The 11,950-nt window shown below is 41.7% G+C and overlaps 2 protein-coding genes and 1 long non-coding RNA gene across 3 annotated transcripts in view; all 3 read left to right on the top strand.

The window, feature by feature from the left end:
• The window catches only part of LOC115189731 (leucine-rich repeat-containing G-protein coupled receptor 5), a 653,393-nt gene that overhangs the window by 187,233 nt on the left and 454,210 nt on the right, over positions 1-11,950 (top strand). The window lies entirely within an intron of this gene.
• LOC115189721 (23 kDa integral membrane protein) lies at positions 995-8,131 on the top strand. Its single transcript, XM_029748260.1, has 9 exons — positions 995-1,233; positions 1,549-1,608; positions 1,867-1,989; positions 3,325-3,399; positions 3,512-3,607; positions 3,905-4,042; positions 5,912-5,986; positions 6,221-6,304; positions 7,545-8,131. The coding sequence occupies exons 1-9, from the start codon at positions 1,174-1,176 to the stop codon at positions 7,662-7,664; spliced, it is 831 nt and encodes a 276-aa protein (XP_029604120.1). The 5' UTR covers positions 995-1,173; the 3' UTR covers positions 7,665-8,131.
• Positions 8,426-10,420, top strand: LOC115189733 (uncharacterized). The gene is made up of 3 exons (XR_003876983.1): positions 8,426-8,540; positions 10,109-10,168; positions 10,283-10,420. It is a non-coding gene; the product is annotated as an uncharacterized LOC115189733 (long non-coding RNA).

The following is an 11,950-nucleotide window of genomic DNA, read 5'->3' on the forward strand; positions in this document are numbered from 1 at the left end:
CCCAACTATGAAATAACACATATGGAATCATGTAGCAACCAAAAAATGTTAAACAAATCAAAATATATTTTAAACTTGAGATTTGTGGTTCCAACCGCCGTGTCTTATTGAGACGCAGAGGAGGTGAACGGCCAATCTCCACATGTGTGGTTCCCACCGTGAATCATGGAGGAGGAGAGGTGATGGTGTGGGGGTGCTTTGCTGGTGACACTGTTGGTGATTTATTTAGAATTCAAGGCACACTTAACCAGCATGGCTACCACATCATTCTGCAGCGATACGCCATCCCATCTGGTTTGCGCTTAGTGGAACTATCATTTGTTTTTCAACAGGAAAATGACTCAACACACCTCCAGGCTGTGTAAGGGCTATTTGACCAAGAAGGAGATTGATGGTGTGCTGCATCTGATGACCTGGCCTCCACAATCACCCGACCTCAACCCAATTGAGATGGTTTTGGATGAGTTGGACCGCAGAGTGAAGGAAAAGCAGCCAAAGTGCTCAGCATATGTGGGAACTCCTTCAAGACGGTTGGAAAAGCATTCCAGGTGAAGCTGGTTGAGAGAATGCCTAGAGTGTGCAAAGCTGTCCTCAAGGCAAAGTGTGGCTACTTTGAAGAATCTAAAATCTAAACTCTATTTTGATTTGTTTAACACTTTTTTGTTTACTACGTGATTCCATATATGTTCTTTCATAGTTTTGATGTCTTCACTATTATTCTAACAATGTAGAAAATAGTAAAAATAAAGAAAAACCCTTGAATGAGTAAGTGTGTCCAAACTTTTGACTGGTACTGTAAGTACAGTGTATCTACTCTGTTTTCATGGAATTCACTAGGAAGAGGAACCTACAGATGCTGTACTCTCCAATCCCGCCCAGACAAGTTCTGTGCTTCCCTTAGGCCAAATAAAGCCTAAGTGTTTTCAACTGGCAAGAAGAAAATAAAACTCCTTATTTTGATACATTTCTTCTGCTGTAGTTGGTGACCAAGGGCTTTCAGCCAATTAAAGAAACAACCTTCCAAACTTGGTCATTTTCCACCCTCCAACAGAAACAAGTTGAAGGATCCTCTTTAAACACAGTAAATCACCCCAGGGTCTTGTGTTCAGTCCATTATCCGTCCAGTTCTAGTTTGAAGCAACTGTTTGGGATCGAGGACTTATTTATCGCACTATGGGGAATGGCAGAATGTACATGAGAGGACTATGTATCACTTTCAATGTCCTGCTTCTGGTACGTACTGGTGTGACCTGCCAGGTCTGACCTTTTCTCGTTAATTAGTTATTTAGTTCATTAGTTATGTTATGGATTCATCATTATAACAGTGTATAAATCATATTAAAAACACCTGTGTTACATTTAGTATCTAAAAAGGGTCATATTAAAAACAAAATGTTAGTCTAAAATACAATAACAAAATATAAAACATATTGAAGTATATCTATGTTGTGTAATATGCAGTGTAGTATGTTTCCAATAATGGCATCATACAGTATCTTAATACATTTGTAACATACCGTAACAGACCTAAAATATCTATACTTGCAGGTATCTGGGTTATTTCTGTTTGTAGTTGGGGTGTCATACAGCTTCCAACACCCTCCTGAGGTAACAACTGTAAAAATGTTTTATAACTCAGAGAGTTTCTTCTTATGTAATAAAATAATAACACAATTTACAATACATTTTAAATTACCAAAGTCGTCAGGTCATTTAACTGACCTTTAAATGACCTGATGTGAAATTAGATTGTAAAAACCTACAGTACGTCACCTAAAGTGATGTTAACAGCATCACAAAGATGCACAATTATTTAATTGACCTTTATTGTGTTTTCATTGGCCTGTATTATTTGTGTGAGTGCAGTTTGACCATCGGAGTACCCTCCATGAGATGTACATACTAAATGTGTTTGGACCCATTACTGTACTGTTCTCCATCCTGGGAGGCTACGCTGCCTACAGAGACAAGAGAATACTGCTGATCCTGGTAAGTGTCTCTAAGGCTCCGTTTACACAGGCAGACCAATTCTGATCTTTTGCCCAATTATTGTCAAGAGATCTGATCTGATTGGTCAGAATTGGGCTACCTGTGTAAATGCAGCCTAACAGGATTGGGATCAATTCCATTTCAATTCCTGTCAATTCAGGATGTAGAATGACATTCCAATTCCAAGTCTTTTCAATGCTTTTTAATGAGGAAAAGTTTGATTTTAGAATTAGAATTTGGTTTATTTCTGAATTGACTGGAATTGAAATGGAATTGGCAACAATCCTGGTTTCTAACAGCTTAGTCTCATAGACAACAACCCTGGTTTCTAACAGCTTAGTCTCATAGACAACAACACTGGTTTCTAACAGCTTAGTCTCATAGCTCAGAGTAATATGATTGATTTGTGTTATTATTCAGATTCATCTGATTATTTTCAAATCAAATCTAAACTATCTATAATAAATGATAAGGACAGGGGTTTTGGAGGGGGGGGATCTGCATGTTGTTAACCTGTCTCTGTCTGTCTCTGTATCTCTCTGTCTGTCTATCTGTCTCTATATCTCTCTGTCTGTCTATCTGTCTCTGTATCTCTCTGTCTGTCTATCTGTCTCTATATCTCTCTGTCTGTCTATCTGTCTCTATATCTCTCTGTCTGTCTATCTGTCTCTGTATCTCTCTGTCTGTCTATCTGTCTCTATATCTCTCTGTCTGTCTATCTGTCTCTATATCTCTGTCTGTCTGTCTGTCTGTCTCTGTATCTCTCTGTCTGTCTATCTGTCTCTGTATCTCTCTGTCTGTCTATCTGTCTCTGTATCTCTCTGTCTGTCTATCTGTCTCTATATCTCTCTGTCTGTCTATCTGTCTCTATATCTCTCTGTCTGTCTATCTGTCTCTATATCTCTCTGTCTGTCTATCTGTCTCTATATCTCTCTGTCTGTCTATCTGTCTCTATATCTCTCTGTCTGTCTATCTGTCTCTATATCTCTCTGTCTGTCTATCTGTCTCTATATCTCTCTGTCTGTCTATCTGTCTCTGTATCTCTCTGTCTGTCTATCTGTCTCTATATCTCTCTGTCTGTCTATCTGTCTCTGTATCTCTCTGTCTGTCTATCTGTCTCTGTATCTCTCTGTCTGTCTATCTGTCTCTATATCTCTCTGTCTGTCTATCTGTCTCTGTATCTCTCTGTCTGTCTATCTGTCTCTATATCTCTCTGTCTGTCTGTCTGTCTCTGTATCTCTCTGTCTGTCTATCTGTCTCTGTATCTCTCTGTCTGTCTGTCTGTCTGTCTCTGTATCTCTCTGTCTGTCTATCTGTCTCTATATCTTTCTACAGTATGTTGTCTTCATGACCTGTGAATTCATAGCCATCGTGATCATCGCTGTGCCGATGGTTCGTGCCCAACCAAAGGTATCCACTTCCTCCCCTAAAAATGTCATTGAGTTTTTAACAATTCCAAAACTGTTGTTATGTTAATAAACAGTGTGTGATGTTATAATAAAGTGTTATTTATTCATTTAAGATGGAGGAGATTCTGGACAGAAGGTTTCACTCTGTGACTCCTCTTCACGATACTGAACCACAGGTCCAGAGGGAGCTGAACAAACTCCAGGCATCAGTAATAATCAATCAATCAATCAATCAATCTGGCTTCAATCTGTATTATCTTCAGCCAACGTATCTAAATATTGTTAACATTGCCACATCTGTATCAACTTTAACACCATCATTATTGCCATAAATCAATTTATTGACAATGGTAGACAGAATAGTTGCCAAAAACATAGAGAGGGGACCAGACTAATTGTTTGTTGTTGTACAATATTGTTGTTTGTAGTTGCACAATCAAACAAATATATAAATTTGGAGATGAGTGTTTGTTTTGGTTTGTTTGTTTATGTTGTTTGTCCATTAGGATCAATGCTGTGGACTGCGAGGCCACTCAGACTGGGGCTGTCACATTCCACTCTCCTGCTACTGTCCTCCACTCCCTCCAGACAACTCATTGGACAGTCTATGTGAGACTGTAAATCTAGGCCTACAGAACACTACGGTGAGCTTACCTACAGTTCCTTTCTGTTAGGAGATGGACAAGTAGAGCTAAGGCTGTCTTAACATTGAAGACATTTTAGATGCACAGAGATGACTAATAGCAGCAGCCAACGGATTGAGATAAACAAAATATGAAACGGAGAAACAAGACAGCCTTGGGGCCAACCTTTAGTCATTTACATTATAAACAGCTGAGGGATGGGGCCACTAGGCTACCTGTTCTAACCACTAGGCTACCTGCTCTAACCACTAGGCTACCTGTTCTGACCACTAGGCTACCTGCTCTAACCACTAGGCTCCCTGCTCTAACCACTAGGCTACCTGCTCTAACCACTAGGCTACCTGTTCTGACCACTAGGCTACCTGCTCTAACCACTAGGCTACCTGTTCTAATCACTAGTCTACCTGCTCTAACCACTAGGCTACCTGCTCTAACCACTAGGCTACTTGTTCTGACCACTAGGCTACCTGTTCTAACCACTAGGCTATCTGCTCTAACCACTAGGCTACCTGCTCTAACCACTAGGCTACCTGTTCTGACCACTAGGCTACCTGCTCTAACCACTAGGCTACCTGTTCTGACCACTAGGCTACCTGCTCTAACCACTAGGCTACCTGTTCTGACCACTAGGCTACCTGCTCTAACCACTAGGCTACCTGTTCTGACCACTAGGCTACCAGCTCTAACCACTAGGCTCCCTGCTCTAACCACTAGGCTACCTGCTCTAACCACTAGGCTCCCTGCTCTAACCACTAGGCTACCTGCTCCAACCACTAGGCTACCTGTTCTAATCACTAGTCTACCTGCTCTAACCACTAGGCTCCCTGCTCTAACCACTAGGCTACCTGCTCTAACCACTAGGCTACCTGCTCTAACCACTAGGCTACCTGCTTTAACCACTAGGCTCCCTGCTCTAACCACTAGGCTACCTGCTCTAACCACTAGGCTCCCTGCTCTAACCACTAGGCTACCTGCTCTAACCACTAGGCTACCTGTTCTGACCACTAGGCTACCTGCTCTAACCACTAGGCTACCTGTTCTAATCACTAGTCTACCTGCTCTAACCACTAGGCTCCCTGCTCTAACCACTAGGCTACCTGCTCTAACCACTAGGCTACCTGCTCTAACCACTAGGCTACCTGCTTTAACCACTAGGCTCCCTGCTCTAACCACTAGGCTACCTGCTCTAACCACTAGGCTCCCTGCTCTAACCACTAGGCTACCTGCTCTAACCACTAGGCTACCTGTTCTGACCACCAGGCTACCTGCTCTAACCACTAGGCTACCTGTTCTAATCACTAGTCTACCTGCTCTAACCACTAGGCTCCCTGCTCTAACCACTAGGCTACCTGCTCTAACCACTAGGCTACCTGCTCTAACCACTAGGCTACCTGCTTTAACCACTAGGCTCCCTGCTCTAACCACTAGGCTACCTGCTCTAACCACTAGGCTACCTGTTCTGACCACTAGGCTACCTGCTCTAACCACTAGGCTACCTGCTCTAACCACTAGGCTACCTGCTCTAACCACTAGTCTACCTGCTCTAACCACTAGGCTACCTGCTCTAACCACTAGGCTACCTGTTCTGACCACTAGGCTACCTGCTCTAACCACTAGGCTACCTGTTCTGACCACTAGGCTATCTGCTCTAACCACTAGGCTACCTGTTCTGACCACTAGGCTACCTGCTCTAACCACTAAGCTCCCTGCCTCTGTGATGTCAGTGGGTATATATAATACATATACAAGTCCAAACTGGATCTATCAACTAAGGATAGAAGCTTTAAACAGACTTGAAACGTTACAGAGGCTTGTGGTGACCTATAAAGGAGTTTGATCCTGTTTCTCTGTCTCTGTGTTTTTCTGAAGCTAGACTGCCAGCACAATAACACACACGGACAAACTACAACTTCAGTGTCCCAGGAGCGCTGGGTGTACAGCAAGGTAAAGCAGTCTTATTTAAACATTGTTCATTTTTTATTTTGATGCAACAATTTTCAGTGAAAGCTAGCTAGCATTGGGCTAAACTGACTCCAAAGTTACAAGATTAAGCACAAAGAAATGAAGAGATCTGTTACCACAGAGATCCTATTCAATTATTAATATGTAATTGTAATACATAAAGAGTTCTAATATCTAATTATATGGCTGTTACAATGCCATCTCTATCTGTTCCAGCCTTGTGGTCCCATCCTGAAGAGACACATGAACTTCCTGATTCAGATCATGATCGGGTTCATCTCTACATTTGCCACCATTATGGTATGACCACTGACTTAATGTTTTATTGTGAAGCTACTGTTATTGTTTTAATGTTTAATGTTGATTCATGTTTTATCGTAACGCTGCTGTTATTGTTTTAATGTTTAATGTTGATTCATGTTTTATTGTGAAGCTACTGTTATTGTTTAATGTTGATTCGCAGAGTACGACCCTGCCTCACACAGGAAGCGGCGCAGGTCCTAATCCAGGCACTTGTCATCTCCCGTCTGGATTACTGCAACTCGCTGTTGGCTGGGCTCCCTGCCTGTGCCATTAAACCCCTACAACTCATCCAGAACGCCGCAGCCCGTCTGGTGTTCAACCTTCCCAAGTTCTCTCACGTCACCCCGCTCCTCCGCTCTCTCCACTGGCTTCCAGTTGAAGCTCGCATCCGCTACAAGACCATGGTGCTTGCCTACGGAGCTGTGAGGGGAACGGCACCTCCGTACCTTCAGGCTCTGATCAGGCCCTACACCCAAACAAGGGCACTGCGTTCATCCACCTCTGGCCTGCTCGCCTCCCTACCTCTGAGGAAGCACAGTTCCCGCTCAGCCCAGTCAAAACTGTTCGCTGCTCTGGCACCCCAATGGTGGAACAAGCTCCCTCACGACGCCAGGACAGCGGAGTCAATCACCACCTTCCGGAGACACCTGAAACCCCACCTCTTTAAGGAATACCTGGGATAGGATAAAGTAATCCTTCTACCCCCCCCCCTTAAAAGATTTAGATGCACTATTGTAAAGTGGTTGTTCCACTGGATATCATAAGGTGAATGCACCAATTTGTAAGTCGCTCTGGATAAGAGCGTCTGCTAAATGACTTAAATGTAAATGTAAATTATTCATGTTTTATTGTGAAGCTACTGTTATTGTTTACATTTTTTATGTTGATTCATGTCTTATTGTAACGCTGCTGTTATTGTTTTAATGTTTAATGTTTATTCATGTTTTATTGTGAAGCTACTATTACCTCCCCAGGTGTTATGTCTTTAGATGCAAGACAAGTGTAGCATTTAGCACAACTATGGTTCAATACCACAATGTGGACTCGTTGATGTGGATAAAAAGCACATTATTCTGTGCACATTTCTATATATTATATCATGTTTTGTTATTGCATTTTTTTACTGTTAAAACAAAGGTAAAATCAAAATAACGTGAAAGTGAATAACATTTCCAACGTGTTATACATTGTAAATGAACTGGAACATTGAAACTTGATCTGTTCCACTGTATTCCAGATTGCTGCCATAGTGATGTCTCTGGTACTGCTGGGCCTCCAGATTCGGTCCACAGAGCCACCGCTCAACGACAGCCTCGACAGAGTCAAGTACCAACTCAGTCCTCTAGCTGTCACCTGACCTCAGCGTCAACACCACAGATAACCATGCTCTGCATGAGGACGAGAACATGATTCATATATACCAAACTGTTATCCTCCTGCTGGTCTTTTGTTTGGAACACTAGCTACAGTGAAAATCAACACACGGCTAAATTCCAAGTAAAAAACACATGGTGTGGCTTTCATACCAGCTCTTCCCTGCTGTACAGTTTGGTTCAAGTCTGGCTTTTGTTTGATTTCCTGTACATGATAAATGCCAATTGTTCCCCTCAGATCTAACTATTGCACCTTGTTGTTAAAGTGCATTAAAACATATGAAACGGCATGTTAATAATGAGTGTATAAGTGTGGTATGACAATGGTGAATGAACAAGCCATTATGAATATCTGTCCAACATGGTGAAACGTTTTTCATCCTCGCAACAACAAGTATCATGCCAGTAAACAACCAGCTCGGAGTTAATAAAATCATATGATTTAAATCATTACTGCTCGTTGTAATTGTGTCAGAATAATTTCCCGAGAAGAGCAACGTTGCAATGGCATGTAGTAAGTGGAAACTCAATGTGATTGGATGAACATAACCTGAAAGAGAGTCCATATAAGAAGATACACAGGGGAATGGAAACACTTTAGGAAGTACATCTGAGCAAAGAGATATATTCAATCCACTAATACTAAAAATGTGCATTTAACATAAAAACATCTTTATATTTAGTGTTTTGATCTTCGACATGGTTAATTTGCGCCATTTTGCATTGCCATAGAAACGACTGCCGCCGGCGCGTCACTGTCTGTGGAGTGAATCGAACAGAGGTGCCGTTAACCGGTCATGACTGTTGTTGACTAGGCCAACGTTAGACACCGGACAGCTCTGTTACAACTCTAGATGAAGGTAATAAGCTAATTGCGTCTGAAGTGTTTTGTGTAACACCCCTCAGCAAATAACGTTAGCAAAGCAACTCAAAAGCAACTAAAATCGCAACACAGTTTAAACGTGTACCCATATTAGGTAACGTGAGTTACTGTAACGTTAGCTAGCTTCCACCTCAGATAGTCAAGTACTGTAATACATTTCATATTAGGTAACGTGAGTTACTGTAACGTTAGCTAGCTTCCACCTCAGATAGTCAAGTACTGTAATACATTTCATATTAGGTAACGTGAGTTACTGTAACGTTAGCTAGCTTCCACCTCATAGTCAAGTACTGTAATACATTTCATATTAGGTACCGTGAGTTACTGTAACGTTAGCTAGCTTCCACCTCAGATAGTCAAGTACTGTAATACATTTCATATTAGGTAACGTGAGTTACTGTAACGTTAGCTAGCTTCCACCTCAGATAGTCAAGTACTGTAATACATTTCATATTAGGTAACGTGAGTTACTGTAACGTTAGCTAGCTTCCACCTCAGATAGTCAAGTACTGTAATACATTTCATATTAGGTAACGTGAGTTACTGTAACGTTAGCTAGCTTCCACCTCATAGTCAAGTACTGTAATACATTTCATATTAGGTAACGTGAGTTACTGTAACGTTAGCTAGCTTCCACCTCATAGTCAAGTACTGTAATACATTTCATATTAGGTACCATGAGTTACTGTAACGTTAGCTAGCTTCCACCTCATAGTCAAGTACTGTAATACATTTCATATTAGGTAACGTGAGTTACTGTAACGTTAGCTAGCTTCCACCTCATAGTCAAGTACTGTAATACATTTCATATTAGGTACCGTGAGTTACTGTAACGTTAGCTAGCTTCCACCTCATAGTCAAGTACTGTAATACATTTCATATTAGGTAACGTGAGTTACTGTAACGTTAGCTAGCTTCCACCTCATAGTCAAGTACTGTAATACATTTCATATTAGGTACCGTGAGTTACTGTAACGTTAGCTAGCTTCCACCTCATAGTCAAGTACTGTAATACATTTCATATTAGGTAACGTGAGTTACTGTAACGTTAGCTAGCTTCCACCTCATAGTCAAGTACTGTAATACATTTCATATTAGGTAACGTGAGTTACTGTAACGTTAGCTAGCTTCCACCTCATAGTCAAGTACTGTAATACATTTCATATTAGGTACCGTGAGTTACTGTAACGTTAGCTAGCTTCCACCTCATAGTCAAGTACTGTAATACATTTCATATTAGGTAACGTGAGTTACTGTAACGTTAGCTAGCTTCCACCTCATAGTCAAGTACTGTAATACATTTTGTTGACAGATTTGTTTTTGTAATGTTTTGTTAGCTCCACCTCATTTAGCTAGACTGAAATTGTCATAGCTAATGTTTGCCTAAAAATAAATGTCCCAGTATTGTGTCTTCTGTGTTTGTGTAGTGTGTGTGTGTGTGTGTGTGTGTTGACAAGGCATACAAGACAGGTAGCTTGTTAATGCCAACTGATATATTTGGGTTCAGTTGTCTTAAAACGTTTGTTTACGTTTGTTTGTTTTCAGGATGACATCTTCATCCCTGAAAATGGTTTCATCCTGGAGGAGACTGTGCAGGAGGCAGAGGTGGTACATGCAAATCCATGTTATTTCTAAGACTATTGTTTATTTCAAGTATCTGCAGTGATTCTTGAATATAACTATAGCCTAATAGATGCCTTAATTGTTTTCTACCAACAGGAAAGAACGGTTGGTACATTATGCCAAACCGACCCCTAGGTGCCAGTGTTCCTGTGCTGCGGTGAAGAAGAGGTCCATCACTAAAGAGCTCGGGGCCCCAGCTAGATTGAGCTCACGACCATCAGTATACAACAGAGTCCTGCCCCTCTACACCACAGAGTCCTGCCCCTCTACGCCACAGAGTCCTGCCCCTCTACGCCACAGAGTCCTGCCCCTCTACGCCACAGAGTCCTGCCCCTCTACGCCACAGAGTCCTGCCCCTCTACGCCACAGAGTCCTGCACCCTCTACGCCACAGAGTCCTGCCCCTCTACGCCACAGAGTCCTGCCCCTCTACGCCACAGAGTCCTGCCCCTCTACGCCACAGAGTCCTGCCCCTCTACGCCACAGAGTCCTGCCCCTCTACGCCACAGAGTCCTGCCCCTCTACGCCACAGAGTCCTGCCCCTCTACGCCACAGAGGAGCTGACAGAGGGAGATCACTGTATGAACCTGAGAGCTCAGAATCACAATCATCTCAGTGCCAAGATATACTATCGATCACTCTGGGGGAACAGGGTGGTGTTCTGAAAATGGAGAAGGAGCAGGCCATTCAACAGCCAATTCAAAGATAAAGGGAATTGGAGTGGAATTGTTTTTCAACTGATTTTTTGTATTTTTTACCTGTTTCAATGGTTGTGCAACCTTGTCCCAGTCCTACTGTTTCAACTCTCTCTCTCAACCTATCAATGCTCAGCTATGAAAAGCCAACGGACATTTGCTTCTGTGGTGTTGAACTGTTGCACCCTCTATAACCACTGTGGTTATTATTTTGATGTAAAAAGGATTTTTGTAAAATACATTTGATTGATTGTTTGCTGTGCTGGATACTGTGTATTCACTAACTGAGTGATTGATTGTTTGCTGTGCTGGATACTGTGTGTTCATTAACTGAGTGATTGATTGTTTGCTGTGCTGGATACTGTGTATTCATTAACTGATTGATTGATTGTTTGCTGTGCTGGATACTGTGTATTCATTAACTGATTGATTGATTGTTTGCTGTGCTGGATACTGTGTGTTCACTAACTGAGTGATTGATTGTTTGCTGTGCTGGATGCTGTGTGTTCATTAACTGAGTGATTGATTGTTTGCTGTGCTGGATACTGTGTATTCATTAACTGATTGATTGATTGTTTGCTGTGCTGGATACTGTGTATTCATTAACAGATTGATTGATTGTTTGCTGTGCTGGATACTGTGTATTCATTAACTGATTGATTGATTGTTTGCTGTGCTGGATACTGTGTATTCATTAACTGATTGATTGATTGTTTGCTGTGCTGGATACTGTGTGTTCACTAACTGTCTGAGTGATGGGGTTTTTATATAGTATCTGTAACATGTTGGTGTGGATTTAATCTGCATCTTAACTTCTTAAAGTGCCAATCAGCAGTAGAAACAATAACAAAGTGTCTCCCTGCTCCTCTTTGGGTAAAAAGCTGAGGGATGGGCCTGGAGACATGTAACCACTCTCAGATTCATAGACAGAGTTATAGATGCAAGGACTGACCATCCATGATATCAACATTGTTATCCTGTTTCTATGATCTGTTTCCACTACCATATAACACAGTTCTCTCTGGATAAAGGTGTCTGCTAAATGGCATATATTATTAAAGTCTACGTTG

The sequence above is a fragment of the Salmo trutta genome, unplaced genomic scaffold, assembly GCF_901001165.1.
Source record: "Salmo trutta unplaced genomic scaffold, fSalTru1.1, whole genome shotgun sequence".
Lineage (NCBI taxonomy): Eukaryota > Metazoa > Chordata > Actinopteri > Salmoniformes > Salmonidae > Salmo > Salmo trutta.

Excerpts from the sequence above, each read along its gene's own strand:
- LOC115189721 (XM_029748260.1), top strand. The coding sequence starts at position 1,174 with ATGGGGAATGGCAGAATGTACATGAGAGGACTATGTATCACTTTCAAT. Across the intron at positions 1,234-1,548 it reads CTTTCAATGTCCTGCTTCTG|GTATCTGGGTTATTTCTGTT; the intron begins GTACGTACTGGT and ends CTATACTTGCAG. Across the intron at positions 1,990-3,324 it reads AGAGAATACTGCTGATCCTG|TATGTTGTCTTCATGACCTG; the intron begins GTAAGTGTCTCT and ends ATCTTTCTACAG.